This window comes from Thermobia domestica, chromosome 11, assembly GCF_964235325.1.
Source record: "Thermobia domestica chromosome 11, izTheDome1.hap1.1, whole genome shotgun sequence".
NCBI lineage: Eukaryota > Metazoa > Arthropoda > Insecta > Zygentoma > Lepismatidae > Thermobia > Thermobia domestica.
The window spans coordinates 57,006,499-57,023,544 of NC_137464.1; the positions used below are offsets into that span (position 1 = coordinate 57,006,499).

Genomic DNA, 17,046 nt, shown 5'->3' on the forward strand with positions numbered 1-17,046 from the left:
CTCTACTCTATAGTCAAAATGGGTCTCTTTAGTTTGTTGAGTCTCCCAATTACACTGTTATGTGTCCATCAAGTTCTCAGCCATGGACACATGGCCGATCCTCCAATGAGATCATCCATGTGGCGATATGGCTTCAACACACCACCCAATTATAACGATGAAGGACTTAACTGTGGATCATTTGACGTACGTATCAACACATCTCTCTTCTACATAAATGAACATTACACAGTGTGACAATTCATAGGTTATCTCTGCTTTAAAGTGAATAACTAAACTGTGGCTCAAAGTTGATGGCGCGCGGTCTAAAGGAGTGAAATGAAGACTGTGTCGAGACGTTGCCATGTTATAAAGGGGTGTGGCTAAGTAGACACATTATAACGTGAACAAGTGGCAGGTGGTAGATACACTGACGCGAATGTACAGGTAGCAACATCGCAATTCTCTCGTTTGCCAAAAGGGTTTTAGAGTGAAATCCAAAGCGCCGCTTTCAAACAGCATAAAGTTTGTCTCACGCTTTACTTGCGGATGTTGTATGAGTTTTGAATCTAGGATAATTGTAAAGAAACGAGATACTGAGCTTTAGTAATAGAAAATGCTTGATATCATGTGAGATTATTTTCTTTTCATGTATAAACGTAGACAGAACTAGTGGCGTTGTATCATTTAAATATATATATATAATAATTCGAGGAAGTTCTGCTAATGTTTTCATACTAGGTTTATTTGTTCTGCTTGCGTCCATGATACTATACTTACCTATAGGGAGATTACGACGCTGCAACTTTTAAACTCATGGCACAAAGAGCATAGAAGAAATTTACATTTCTCTTCTATTTAGAGTGTTACTACAGAAATTATTATTATTATTATTATTATTATTATTATTATTATTATTATTATTATTATTATTATTATTATTATTATTATTATTTTGAGGAAGAGGTGCAGTACTCAACATAAATTTGCAATTACCTATATGCGTTCATCTTCTTTAGGTCGATCCTTTCTCTCGGTATCAATTTGAGGATTATGACCTCGGGCACCTGTCAGTTCACTCACATGTGCTAGAGTTAAGGAAGGTGGTCTCTGATGAACAACTCTGCAGAGGTTACTCGTTCAGACAGAGATGATTTTTCGAGCATGTCCTAGACTTTATTTCCTTTAAGATGCTCATGGGAACTTAAAATTGATTTTCATACATTTAAGCTGAAGTGTTGTGTTGACTTCCTAATTTTGGCTTCATCAAATGTCAACTCAGGATTATCTGGTCAATGATTGGAAAATAATAATTTAGCATTTGGAGGCAAACAAATATCGTGTCATTTAAGGAAACACTTTACAACGTTTTCTTTCAGTTTTCGATGCAGCAAATGATTGGAGGAGGGAGAGTACTTTGGCTCAGTAATTGCGTATTGTTTGCCACGGTATTGTTTACTACAACTCGATTTTGATGTTGTTTGCCACGGTATTGCTCTCTGATTTGTCTTATATCATAATCGTGAATATCTTTACAAAATCGACTCATAAGCTGAGGGTTGCCAGATGACTATATTATAACTATCAAATCTACTATACAATTGTATATATTTACAAACAGAATAGGCCTATATACAACATAAACCGTCCCGAGCACGTTATAGGATTACTGTGATGTTTGCTGTTAACGCTACAGTTAAATTTATTCAAGTTGAGTTCAAGCATTTGAGGTAATCATTTGTGTACTTAGAAACTCACAAAATGCATCTTGAAAATTGATATGACGTACAGCTTCTGTGTGTTCGAATGTGTAGCTAACATTAATCTAGGCATATCATCAGGACAACCTATAAGTGGAGGGTAGCAATACCGACAAATGGGGGACCCGGACCTTCGGGAGAGTGCGTGATAAAAAAAGAAATATTTTTTTCTTATATTTCATAATTTTCCTAGAGATTAAATTAGCCTAGCCTACTGGACATGAGTATAGAACATACTAAAATATTTCATGACGTTTCATGTAGCAAATGATTATCGGAACCATACATGTTTACTTAATATCTTCATAATTGTTGGTGTCGCCAGGAGTCTTTGATATTGAACTCATCGAGAGGAAATTGGACAACAAGTAAGGAACACTAATCAAAGCTAATATAATGAAAATAATTGTGCTAACCACACGTATCATTGAACTAAAATCCGTCTTATCAGCCCTATCCTCTTACTGTGTAGCAGGCGTATCCTCTCATACACTTGAACAAAAAACAAAATCCAAACGAAATCAATAACATTCTATTTCGATATTAGTATACAGTAAACAGTTATATTTTTCTTGCAGTATCCACTATCGACACATTTCCACTGAAGTTTTCAAAACAAAATTGTGACTTCTCTAGCCATATTGATATTTTTTGTCATAGAAGTCTGAAAGTAAAGGTTGTAAACCATCTGCTTAAATGACACGATACTTATTTTCCTCCAAACGCTAAAATATTAGATTTCGAAATGCCGAATTGAGATTTGTAAAGCCGAAATTAGGAAATCAACACAATTTTTCAGTTTAAATGGATGCGAATCAGTTTCAGGTTTCCATGAACATCTTGAAGAAAATAAAGTCTAGGATATGGTACATTTAAGCTCAAAATCACGCTTTGAGCTTAATTACATTTTCCAGTGAATGTTAAAAGGAGCATCTTAAAGGGAAAATTGGTTTAACTCTAGAAAATTGGGTTCCTTAGACTATTTCTTCTTCTTATAGTATGGTATTTCAAGTGGATCCGCCATTTAGGAAGTAATGATTTATCCTAACATAGTTCGAATTCAAACCTGAATATCAGGCAATTCATTACGAATTATCAATACGATTATTGCATAACGAAATATCAATATTGTATAACAAAATTTAACTCTCAATTTATTTATTTATACTTTTTCTTATTTACTTTTGTCTCACAGGTTCAATGGAACCAGAACAATGGTATGTGTGGAGAATGTGGAGATGACTACGCCCTTTCACGACCACGTCCAAATGAGTCCGGAGGTCAGTACGGAACAGGAATCATTGTACGCGAGTACAAAGCAGGAAGCGAGGTTCCAATTTTAATCACCATTGTAGCACCCCATACTGGTACCTTCGAATTCCGTGTCTGTCCAAGAAATGACCCCAACGTTCTTGAGACCCAAGACTGCTTCGATCAGCATCTCCTGCAGTTGGCAGATGGATCAGGAACTCAATACTACATGCCAGAACACATCGCTGGAAACTACACAGTCAATGTGAAATTGCCCGAGGGACTTACCTGCACTAACTGCGTTCTTCAGTGGTATTGGAGAGCATCTAACAGGTGGGGACCTTGCGGCAACGGCACGTCTGCTGGAGGATGTGGACCACAGGAAACTTACAGAAATTGTGCTGATGTTTCCATCTTGTAAATTACTCATAAACACTTCAAAGGTAAACAACGATTTAGTTTTCTTATATCACGTTTCTAGGATTGATGACATTTCTTGACACGTTCATATTCCAGAAAATACTTAGAGAAGACAAATAAGATTACTATAAAATATAATTAAAACCTCAATATTTTAAGAAATTATTTCTGTATTTGAAATAAGTGAGTTTCGTTTCACAGCGTCACAGTATAGTAGACTTCCAAACTATGCGAATTCAGTATCAAAACTTCAAGTAGTACAGCTATAACTACATGTTTACAATAGAGAAATAACATCAAAGATAGAATCTATTTCTCGGTTGCTGACTTCATATCATTAAATTAGTTGTTGTTTCTTACTGTTTAGACTCTATGGAGATTAACATTGAAATGGGAAGTGCTAATTAATGCCATCATTTCCTGTTTCCATAAAGGAGTGAAATTAGAGGTGAAATATATTCTTATGATCAAAAACTGCTTGTCGTTACCTCTTTCTATTCCATCTCTTATGCGATCAGTGTTGCAACCAAACACTCTTAGGTTTATACCTCTTGCGGTTTCAACAGATAAACAAAAGTCGAAACAAAACTCATTCTCAATATTGAAACCGGAGGTAATAGAAAATTTCAACCACTTACGATTTTCGTAGTGTTGCGGGTGGAGATTGTATGTTCTCTTGAGACGCTAAATTGATTGTTAAGAAAAGCTTGTCGTTATCTAATACCGTTTATGTTCTATAAGGATCAAGGTTGAAACTGGAAACGGTTGATTTGCACCATTTTCGGTTTGAATAGAGCCGTTAGTGGAGGAGATAGAAAGTATTCTTGGGCAGCTGAGTCTATTGCAAATAAACGTTTCTCAATATATCTTACTGATTTTACTCAGTTACTTGTCAACAGACAGACAAACAGACGGACGGACAAAACTGTTCTTTAAGACTTCCGATACTTCTGCATAGCATAGTTTGGAAGTCAATAGAAGAAAATGTAGTAAAATCTAATTTCAATCAGATTGAGTACGTCTATTTTCACACCTCTCAGATGATAACAGTTCTTCTTCAAACAAGTTGTATTTTGTTACTTTTTAAATATATATTTTAAAGTCCGTTCCGAAATCAAATTTCGAGAAATTACTCTACAATGTACATTTTTTCGGCAGATGAAATGTTTTTGAGATATAAATAAAGCAAAGCCTATTCTAAATTTTCAAATCAAAAATTTATTAAATTTTGCTTAATTATTTTAGAATCACATTTTTAGTGGAACATACACTAATAAATTTTGATTGCTAAGATTAAAATGAAAGGTTTTCTACTACTGATATATTCCATTGTGCACATACATTAGTTTTTTTTTGTCAGAATAAGAAAAAAAAGCTTACAATTTATCCATAATGAGAGAAAATGTGGTTTAACTGATTGACCTGTAGAGAAAGAAGAAGTCTATATATTAAGTAATCGGCAAATAAAAGAGGATTACAGCATAAATATAGCAATAAGTAATTAAGTGGGCATAATGATACAACAAATAGTACTTGTGACACCACCTGCTTTCATAATTAAGCTGATAGAAAATATATCTTAGAAATCATGACACTGTCTGTTCTCATAATTAAGCTGATAGACAAAATTAGAAATCATGACACTCATAATTAAGCTGATAGAAAATATATCTTAGAAATCGTGACACTCATAATTAAGCTGATAGAAAATATATCTTAGAAATCGTGACACTCATAATTAAGCTGATATAATATATATCTTAGAAATCATGACACTGTCTGTTCTCATAATTAAGCTGATAGAAAATATATCTTAGAAATCGTGACACTCATAGTTAAGCTTATAGGAAATGTATCTTAGAAATCATCGTAATGCAAATAATTACTAGGCATACTACTCGAACAGTATAGTGTATATTTTTTACCACACAATGACATTAAACAAAAAACAAAAAAATTATACTATTAAGTATATACAGTATAAGCATATAAGTAAGTGTCTTATTTCTTGAGTGCTATATACAAATATGATTTAAACTATAGTGCAAGAATCATTTCTCCATTATGGATTTCTCAGTGCATATACTTGTTTTAATTGAAACTGTTCTTAACTTAAATTCATAATAATTATGACTTTTATATTTCACAGATATGATTCTTCAGTATACGGTATATATCTACCTTCCATAGTTCCGAAGAAATTCTGAAGTCCAGTTATCAACGTGCTTTTCGTGCTAATACGAAGCAATAAGTTTTGTATATAACAACATATTAAGAAAAATAAACTGTACTAATTGCAAATACATGTATATATGTATATCTCCTGTATTTGACTACGCTATAGTACAATGTGTTTTAGAAGAAAACAATTTCTGATATATCTGTTTCATGTATTTCTTAAGCTATTTGCTAATAAATCATTATATATATTATCATATTTAATTTGGTAAAAAGAAAGTTTCATCAAGTGTATCTAGTAGCAGAAAAAAGACAATTCTACCATGGCGTCATATAACACCATTAATGAACTTAAATAATTGAGTGGAGAGACAATATTAAAATGAATCTGGCAGAAATATGAATGTAAAGTAGAAATTGGATCCAGTTGGTTAAGGACATAAGTCAATGGAGAGCTTTTGTGAACGCGACATTGAACGTGGGATTAGAAAGAATATTCCTGTACATGTAGAACCTGTGGTCAAATGAATTTAAAGATACCACAGATTACACCAGATTTACTTGACTATTAAAACTACAATGAAAAATACATTCAAAACTTTCAGAAGGAACACTGATAGCGGGTAAAGAAGGAACACTGATGAAGGATGTATTCTTCTTTCGTGTACTGTGCGATTAATCCTACAGCATTAAAAATCATTTTCCTCTCTATACTACTATTAATGCACGTCATAGTAAGTACATTTGCAATAACACACGATTACACCCCTATAGTATTGATATGCAACAAATTATATCTTAATTGAACTTTATTTAAGCAGGGATTCCACTTTGTGTACCACATCTAAGATACCATGACCTCAGCTCAGCCACAATGTCTAAAACTTAATATCGGGTGTCATTATTGTCTAGGAACAAACTTGAACACTAAGCCTGTTCACAGATATACATGAACTGTTTCTTAACGTTCAAAAATCTGAGTCTCAACGGAAAGTTCCCGTTGATTTGCTTTATAAAATCTGCTGAGATATCTTGGTTTGTTGATAAGTAGATTAGGACGTAACAACAATTTTTCTTTGCGATCTATTTCTAGTGAACAACAATATATAGAAACTCATACGATACATCACTGGATAGAAGACAGTTCAAAGTTTTAAACGCCTACCTATTAGTTCCAGTCAATGCCTACAGCGTGCTGTGGTTTGCAGGGGCGGTTCCAGGACCGACTTCTGGGGGGGGGGCGGTGGCTTGTCATACTGCTACTTTTAAGGGCTCCAAACTTTGGGATGGGTTATATATAAATATATATATATATATATATATATATATATATATATATATATATATATATATATATATATATATATATATATATATATAAGAAAGTTTCCTCTTCTGGTGGGGGCGATCTCCCCGATCGCATCCCCTGGATCCGCCCCTGGTGGTTTGTTTACAAGAAAATGACGACGTCTCAAGACAAGTCGTTTTGTGAGTTGTAGTATGAAAAGAGTGAATCGATTGTTGCAATGTAGCATGTATTTTATTGTGAATTCACCACCATCTATGCTTGCTACTCTTCAAGATCTGCTAGACCGAATTCTTATAGCAGTGAGTTCAATAACCAGGGACCCATTAATTCGTATGTGAAAGAAATGAACTACAGATTTGACGTTTAACACATAACAAATCGTGCTCATATTGAATGCATAAAATAAAACTTTCGACTTCCCTCTATCCAATGATATATCGTATGTGTTTCTGTCTATTGTTATTCACTGAAAATAAATATCTTTAATATGCTCCCTTTTTGTGAATAACCTTGTATTAAACATCATATAGATACTTCAAAAGAGCCCTTAACCATTACTACCCACTCAAGGAAAAGACTGCCATAGCCTTTGTACTTGGAAGTTAACAGTTTCTGTAAGTCTTTCGTAAATATTCTAATCAGTATACAACATAATAAATAAGTTATATAATATTAATAATGGTTATATTATGTTGCTCATAAGCACATAATAATAATAAAACAACAGAAATGAATTTTTACCACAGGTTCATTAGAAGAAAAGACAGTTTTCTTCTATATTAGACCACGAAGCAAAATATGCTGTTCTGTCTGTGTTGAATTAGCTATTACGGTACAGAATACATAGTCAGCTTGGCACCCTCACAATGATGAGAAAGAGGAAAACAAACATTATAATGTTCAAAGTTGTTGGTATCAACGTCTACGACATATCTTTCTTTTATATCCTTCACATGAGCTTGAATTGGTTGCTCTGTTAACTCATCCACAGTTGAAGCAGTCAGTATTAAGTACTTTCTCATACTCTAAGCATATGAGACTTTAACCTCACCAATATTTCTTGAGTTTAACCCCCCCCCCCCCAAAAATATTAACCTCTTAAATACCTGAAAAACCTAAAACTTGAAAAATATTTTACCTTTTAATCTAAAAAAGAAAAATCTTACCTTCAGATTGAGGAAGATCCCAAACGATCCCAATCTGTTCAATGTTTTCTCACCGAGAATCAAACCAGGTACTTGAGCTAACCGCTAGACGAGTAGAGAGAATTCTTTACTGGAGAATCAGAAACTAAGGTTACAAGGTCTATATTTCTCGCGTTTCGTCTGTTATAGAGGAATGAGAAGTGTGCGTTGGCAACTGTACAGTTTCAGTTACCAGTCACATACAGCGCTACTTGTAGGTAAACACAAATGATGGGATCGTTTGGAAAACTGATCTCGCCACATATTCGCTCAGTTATTCGATTTCTGTGGATGAAAACCTGTACCCGTAGCTGAAATTCACAGGTAATTGGTAGGGATTTACAAAGCAACCGTAATGTCTCGTCAGCATGTCACACAATGGTGTCTAAAGTTTGCGGCTGGTAGAGAAAACGTCACCGACGAGAAGCACAATGGCCGACCCAGCACGGTATCAACCAATTTGAACACAGCTCGTATGGAGGAACTGAACCAGTACAATTGGAGGATCACGTTATGGCATCTGATGGAAAAAATTGGAGCACCTAGGAGGTCGTCGCTTCGCTTCAGACGAGGAGGTGAAACACTTCGTGACAACGTGGATGAACAAACAAGAACAGGAGTTTTACTATAAGGGTATATCCAAACTCATCCCACAAAGCAAGAAGAGCCTTGACCGATATGGTGACTATATCGAAAAATAACCTATTGTATGTGCTATCTGTTGGCTGTATTGCTTGTATGATTTAAAATACAGTGCGTTTCACGAATAACACAAAGGCCCATCTCCTGAAAAAAAATCCAAGGCAGGTAGAAACATGAAACCTTTTTTAATCTTCAAGGGACATAAAAGATAACATTATGCTGATAAGGAGAATCACCCAGGAAGTGGGCTCAAGGGGGTTACAGGGGGTTTAAATAGCAACCCCCATCGTGTGGCACCTTGTTTGAATGGTAATCACGTGTTAATACCAGTTCTGGAAACTGTATATCGCTAGCGTGTTTCTAGCAAACATGGAGACCATCGTAAAGTACGGTCGAAGTGCGTTTCACGCATAACACTAACGAGGGAACCTATCCAAGTGTAACTCTGACTTCCAGTCGAGACTATGGCCGTTGGATACCTTGTCCTTAAAGACCATAACACGAAAAGTTATACATCCTCGATCTCAACCGTTGCGGAGATATAAGCGTGAAAAGATAGAAATTTAGCTCCATACTAAACATTACAAAGTCAGATTCCGGGTCAGACTTTTTGGAAACGGTCGGGTAAGGAAACTTAGCGAATACATATCAAATTAGTGTAGAAAGCCAAAACCTTTTGAATGAAAAATTTGTGTCATAGGGTCCCAGGCGGGATCCAACTCAAAATTTGCAAATGGAACCGACGGTCAAGTAGCATATTGTATGAAAGCTATTGTTAAATAAAAGAAGATAAAACAAATCTCAACTCTCTACGATAATCCTGTGCAAACGGGCAACTGGTCAAAATGTTAATTCAATATACATCGGAAAATCTATGGCCACGCTTCTAAATCTGTAAAGTTGCGACAATAACAAAACAGAAAAACACGTTTAAAAGTGTAATGCATTGAAGTAAAGCAAATTCCTGCAGAATCTCTCACAGAGTCGCACAACGGATCTTATCAAAATATAAGTGTGACATCGAATGACCAATGGACCATAGAATGACCATGACAATTGGATTTCGTGTCCTAGAAGAGAAAGGATACATTGTCAACCGTAATTGTCGTAGAGGGTGAGAAGTTTAAAAGGCAACGGGTCTGTTTTCATTGAATTTTACGATATTTATTATCATTTTGTCTAGCGCAGTATATGTTTTCTTTATTAAAGTAACATTCTGTAAATATAACAACACGTAAATGCGAAGTTGTATGTCTATTTTCTTTGGACAATTTTTGTTTACTTATATTTCATCCACATATTCTTCCAATAAATTGTATATTGCTGCAAATCAATATTGTATTGTCACAGAGTATTTTGTATGCCAATATTCTATGAAACACTGCCTTCTGGGACGTTCACTATGTTTTGGCTCGTCTAACACCCCACTTGGTTATCGTTTTCTTTCCCGAGTTTACAATTATCAAACTAGTTTCCAACTTTATATTTTAACGAAATATTGCCCATTTCCTATAACCCTAGAAAAGCATCCTCCGATATATTTTATTTCTGCACCGTTATTCCAGTTTTCTCCAACCCCACTCCTCTCCAACTTGCCTCACAATCTCAAGGTCACTCCTTTTCGTCTTTACCATCACGTTTCTCGTTCAGTAAATCCCCCGAGAGAAATTTCACGGAGCAATCTGCGAATTGGGGTCCCGATTCGAGAGTCATATACCGTAGCCTTTTGACCTTCCCACTCTCCACGACGGTTGCGATTGGCAATGTATCTTTTCTCTTCTAGAACACGAAATCCAATGGTCATGGTCATTCTATGGTCCATTGGTCATTCGATGTCACACTTATATTTTGATAAGGTCCGTTGTGCGACTCTGTGAGAGATTCTGCAGGAATTTGCTTTACTTCAATACATTACACTTTTAAACGTGTTTTCTGTTTTATTATTGTCGCAACTTAACAGATTTAGAAGCGTGGCGATAGATTTTCTGATATATATTGTATTGACATTTCGAGCAGTTGCCCGTTTGCACAGGGTTATCGTAGAGAGTTGAGATTTGTTCTACCTTCTTTTATTTAACAATAGCTTTCATGCAATATGCTACTTGACCCCCGATTCCATTTGCAAATTTTGAGTTGGATCCCGCCCGGGACCCTGCGAGTGCTCCGGGACACAAATTTTTCATTCAAAAAGTGCTGGGCTTCCCACACTAATTTGATATGTATTCTCTAAGTTTCCTTACCCGATCGTTTCCGAAAAATCTGACCCGAAATCTGACTTTGTAATGTATAGTATGGAGCTCAATTTCTAAATTTTCACGCTTATATCTCCGGTTGAGATCGAGGATGTATCCCTTTTCGTGTTATGTTTTATTGAGACAAGGTATCCAACGGCCATAGTCTCAACTCGAAGTCAGAGTTACACTTGGATAGGTTCCCTCGTAAGACCTGTCTCCTGAAGAAACTAAGACAGAAATAAACATGAAACCTTTGTAACCTTCAAGGGACATACGAAACAACATTATGCTGATAAGGAGAATCCCCCATGAGGTCGTCCAAGGGAGTTACGGAGGTAACTACAAAATTTTAAATAGCAAGCTCCATCGTGTGGCACCTTGTTTGAACAGTAATCACGTGTTGTGGACACTGCATATCGCTAGCGTATTCCTAGCAAACATGTGACTATTGTAAAGTACGGTCGAAGTATGTTCCACGCATAACACTAAGACCCGTCTCCTGAAGAAACCAAGACAGATAGAAACATGAAACCTTTGTAATCTTCAAGGGACATAAGAAATAATATTATGCTGATAAGGAGAATCCCCCATGAGGTCGTCCAAGGGAGTTATGGAGGGTAACTACAAAATTTTAAATAGCAACCTCCATCGTGTGGCACCTTGTTTGAAAGATAATCACGTGTAGAGACCAGACCATGTTCACAACCAACTCTAAAGTTTAACTTATACCTAGTTCGGAAGAACACACAATACACGTACTACACGTTTAGCACTGGTACAGTATTGCAAATACAAAACATGCAAATTGAACTGAAACGGATAGAAAAAAGTGTACCATAATATTAACGAAACATGAACCCTCCGAGGCTCGAACCACAGACCGCACCACTGCGCTACTGTCGAACTGCTACTCTTGCGGGCGAGAAGTTGTAGTTCATGAGAACGAATTGCCTGTGGTGGTGCTTTGGTGTTGGACACATCTACTTGAGCCAAGTCACTCTATTTACTCGTGCACCATTATCAGATGTGGTTTTCCTACCAACAGTGCGCTACATTACAACCCGGAGCAGTAAGTCTGAAGGCCGTACATGTGTGTTTTTGCTAGTGCGTTTGACCATTCTACATTGGAGACATAATTTGGTCTGTTGAACAGAGAATTGAAATTGGTTACTCTTTGGTGCTGCGAATCGTTCGCACAGTGCAACAATACGGTTGTTCAATGAACAAAACGTGCGCAACCGATTAGTGCTTCTTCTGTACGCCATTTATTACTTAAATTCTTTACGACAGGCAGTTTGGCCAATGCCGCAAAACCTCGAAACCGTAGTGTTCCTACGGAGGAGACACGGATACAAGTGTTAGCGGAGCTGACTGTACATCCTCAACAGTCCGTAACAACGGTGGCTCAAACGTGTGTGTGTCACGCACAATGACATGCAGAATCCTAAAAAAACACAGTAGTAGGGGTCCCCGTTGGCGCGAATGACTCATCCTCACTCTCTTTTATGACAGGGGTCAAAGGTCAATGACCTAGGGGTACCTAGGACCACCCCCTCTAAATTTTGGCAGGGGTACCTTGGTACCACCCCCTAAATTTTGGCAGGGGTACATAGGACCACCCCCATTAAATTTTGGAAATTGCCAAATCTAAAAATTTGGTGTGGTAGCCTAGGACCACAGTATGTACCTCTATCAGTATTGGGGGTCTATGTCGTTCCCTTTCATGGTAAAAAATTGCCAAAAATTCAAATTACGGGGGTTTTTGACCTAATTTATCCTCTTTGATGAGGTGCTATTACCCTATATGGTTATATGGACGTATACAGGGGTCCATTACCTTTCATAAGACATGGGTATATTAATGCACCCCTTGACAAATTTGGGAGGGGTACCATGGCCCACCCCTTAAATTTTGGAAATTGATCAATTTAAACATTGGGTATTATAGTACAGGACCCTAATATCTATTATGATAAATTTGGGTGGTCCACCTCATAGGTCAAAGGTCAATGACCTTGGCCCGGGGTCAATGAAGTAGGGGTACCTAGGACCACCCCCTCTAAATTTTGGCAGGGGTACCTTGGACCACCCCCTAAATTTTGGCAGGGGTACATAGGACCACCCCCCTTAAATTTTGGAAATTGCCAAATCTAAAAATTTGGTATGGTAGCCTAGGACCATAGTATGTACCTCTATCAGTATTGGGTGTCTATGTCGTTCCCTTTCATGGGTAAAAAATTGCCAAAAATTCAAATTTCGGGGGTTTTTGACCTAATTTATCCCCTTTGATGAAGTATTATTACCCTATATAGTTATATGGACGTATACAGGGGTCCATTACCTTTCATAAGACATGGGTATATTAATGCACCCCTTGACAAATTTGGGAGGGGTACCTTGGCCCACCCCTTAAATTTTGGAAATTGATCAATTTAAACATTAGGTATTATAGTATAGGACCCTAATATCTATTATGATAAATTTGCGTGGTCCACCTCATTCCCTTCTAGGGGTACAAAATTGCCAAAAATATAAACGTAAGCAATACGTTATACCACGTGTTTGGTTTTTGGCTCAATTTATCCCCTTTGATGAGGTGTTATTATCCTATATGGTCATGTATAGGGGTCCATTACCTTTCATAAGATATGGGTATATTTGTGCACTCCTTTAAAAATTTGGGAGGGGTACTTTGGCCCACCCCTTAAATTTTGGAAATTGCCCAATTTAAACATTTGGTATTATAGTACCGGATCCTAACATGTATTATGATAAATTTGGATGGTCCACCTCGTTTCCTTCTAGGGGTACAAAATTGTCAAAATATAAACGTAAGCAATACGTTGTACCACGTGTTTGGTCTTTTGGCCCAATTTATCCTCTTGGATGAGGTTCTATTACCTTATATGGTTATATGGTTATGTATAGGGGTCTATTCCCTATCATAAGACATAGGTACATTTGTGCACTCCTTTAAAAATTTGGGAGGGGTACTTTGGCCCACCCCTTAAATTTTAGAAATTGCTCATTTTATATATTTGGTATTATAGTACTGGACCCTAACATGTATTATGATAAATTTGGGTGGTCCACCTCGTTCCCTTTTAGGGGTACAAAATTGTCAAAATATAAACGTAAGCAATACGTTGTACCACGTGTTTGGTCTTTTGGCCCAATTTATCCTCTTGGATGAGGTTCTATTACCTTATATGGTTATATGGTTATGTATAGGGGTCTATTCCCTATCATAAGACATAGGTACATTTGTGCACTCCTTTAAAAATTTGGGAGTGGTACTTTGGCCCACCTCTTAAATTTTAGAAATTGCTCATTTTATATATTTGGTATTATAGTACTGGACCCTAACATGTATTATGATAAATTTAGGTGGTCCACCTCGTTCCCTTTTAGGGGTACAAAATTGGCAAAATATAAACGTAAGCAATACGTTGTACCACGTGTTTGGTTTTTTGGTTCACCCCTTGGATGAGGTTCTATTACCTTATATGGTTATATGGTCATGTATATGGGTTCATTTCCTATCATAAGACATGGGTACATTGACGCACCCTTTAAAAATTTGGGAGGGGTACCTTGGCCCACCCCTTCATTTTTAGAAATTGCCCAATTTAAACATTTGGTATTATAGTATAGGACGCTAATATGGATCACTATAAATTTGGGTGGTCCACCTCGTTCCCTTTTAGGGGTACAAAATTGCCAAAATATAAACGTAAGCAATACGTTGTACCACGTGTTTGGTTTTTGACCTAATTTATCTCCTTGGATGAGGTCCTATTACCTTATATGGTTATATTGTAATGTATAGGTGTTCATTTCCTATCATAAGACATAGGTACATTGGTGCATCCCTTTCAATTTTAGGAGAGGTACGTACCTTGGCCCGCCCCTTAAATTTTGGAATTTTTTTGATTTAAGCATTCGGTATTATAGTACAGGACCTTAATACGTATCATGATAAATTTGGATGGTCCACATCGTCCACTTTCATGGGTACGAAATTGCCAAAATATAAACGTAAGCAATACGTTGTACCACGTGTTTAACATTTTGACCCAATTTATCTCTTGGATGAGGTCCTATTACCTTATATGTTTATATGGTTATGTATAGGGGTCTATTCCCTATCATAAGACATAGGTACATTTGTGCACCCCTTTAAAATTTGTTAGGGGTACCTTGGCCCATCCCTTAAATTTTAGAAATTGCTCATTTTATATATTTGGTATTATAGTACTGGACCCTAACATGTATTATGATAAATTTGGGTGGTTTACCTCGTTTCTCTTTCATGGGTACATGTTATATGGGTATGTACAGAGGTTTATTACCTTTATATGTTTATGTTCCCTTTTAAATTTGGGGAATTATCAAATAACAAAATTCGGTAAACCTTTTTCTAGGACCCATTGTAGATGTTGGTGTTCCTCTTATGGCCAAATATTCAAAATTTAAAGGTTATTGACCGGCTTTATTATTGAATAAGTACAGGATTTATTACTTTTTCATAACACACAGGTGTATTTGTGTACCAATCTTAAATTTTGGGAGGGGTACATTTCTTATTGTCATATCAATAATTGGTAATTGGATAGTATCTCATTCATTGGGTAAATCATTGTGATCACGTAATCAGTTATTGACCTATGATGGAATTAGGAGTCCAGGACATTGGAACATTGAAACTTTGTAGGATAATTTGAGAATTGCGTCATTGGTTTTGATTATTCCCGCCAAATATAAACGTAAGCAAGACGTTGTACCACGTGATTGTCCTTGATGAGGTAGTGTACAGGGATTCATTTCCTTTGTTGTGGTACTTCTTAAGTTTGAGTACACACACACTTCTAGAAAACAGCTGGTTCTACTCAGGTAAACAATTGACGGACATTATTGACATTATTGAACATATAATGATATGATTAACTCTAAGACTTAGGTATATCAAGAGAAGTATTCTTTAAATTTGGGAATGGTGATAAACAGAATTTTAACATAAGGTGCGAAATTTGAAACAATACATTGAACTTTAGTCACAGCTCATAGTCTAAGATCATTGGTGATGATTGATTTGAAATCTGATAGCTAACCTTATTGAATCTTATGACTCATAGACGAAAGGCAATACATGCTACAACACTGGCAAAGTTATTGTTAATGCAATTTGATTGGTTGATCACTATCTTTCTTGCAATCTGATTGGTTGATCACTATCTTTCGTGCAATCTGATTGGTTGATGATTTCCAAATCTTTGCTGTATTCAGTTTTAAGTTTTGTTTAACATTTAAAAATCTTGGTTTCGTTCAACATTTTGCACTCACTGATAAATATGATCAAAACCGTTTATTTGTTAATCGAATAGTTAAAAACCGGATAAAGTTTGACGGTTAACCGTGAAACGTAAAATTTTTTTAGTTTGAAATTTTTTTTGCTTGAAACTTTGGTTTGACATTTTTTCGTTTCCAAATTTTTTTGTTTCAAAATTTTTTGTTTCGAAATTTTTGTTTGAAATTTTTTTCGTTTGAAATTTTTTGTTTGAAAATTTTTGTTCGAAAATTTTGTTTAAAATTTTTTGTTTAAAATTTTTCGTTTCCAAATTTTTTGTTTGAAATTTTTTGTTTCAAAATTTTGTTTGAAATTTTTTTCGCTTCAATTTTTTTGTTTAAAATTTTTTGTTTGAATTTTTTTTTCGTTTCAAAATTTTGTTTCAAAGATTTTTGTTTGAAATTTTTGTTTCAAAGTTTGAGTTGACATTTTTAAAAGTTTGTGCACTTATTAGTAAAGAACTGGAACTGTTTAGAACAAAAACCTTTGACAACATTGTGGTGCAATAGTACACGTCAGAACCTGGGGTTGTACTTGAAATGAAAAAACACAATTCATTGAAATGGATCATTTTATTACACTCCACATACATCCATACCAGATAGTGGTTCTGGATATTGTCGATACAATGTATTTTGAACTTCTTGCACTAGTTTGTCTTTAGCATATAATTTTAATTCCAGTTGAAGTCTTTTAAGGTCTAATGCAATATCAATTGGTGGAAACTCAATGTCCATTTGAT

The 17,046-nt window shown here is 35.8% G+C and overlaps 1 protein-coding gene across 1 annotated transcript; it reads left to right on the plus strand.

Moving 5' to 3' along the window:
• Positions 1–5,759, plus strand: LOC145663564 (uncharacterized). The gene is made up of 3 exons (XM_081729671.1): positions 1–186; positions 2,935–3,433; positions 5,560–5,759. Exons 1-2 carry the CDS (start codon positions 19–21, stop codon positions 3,409–3,411), a joined length of 645 nt encoding a protein of 214 aa, XP_081585797.1. The 5' UTR covers positions 1–18; the 3' UTR covers positions 3,412–3,433; positions 5,560–5,759.
• The last annotated feature ends 11,287 nt before the right edge of the window (positions 5,760–17,046 follow it).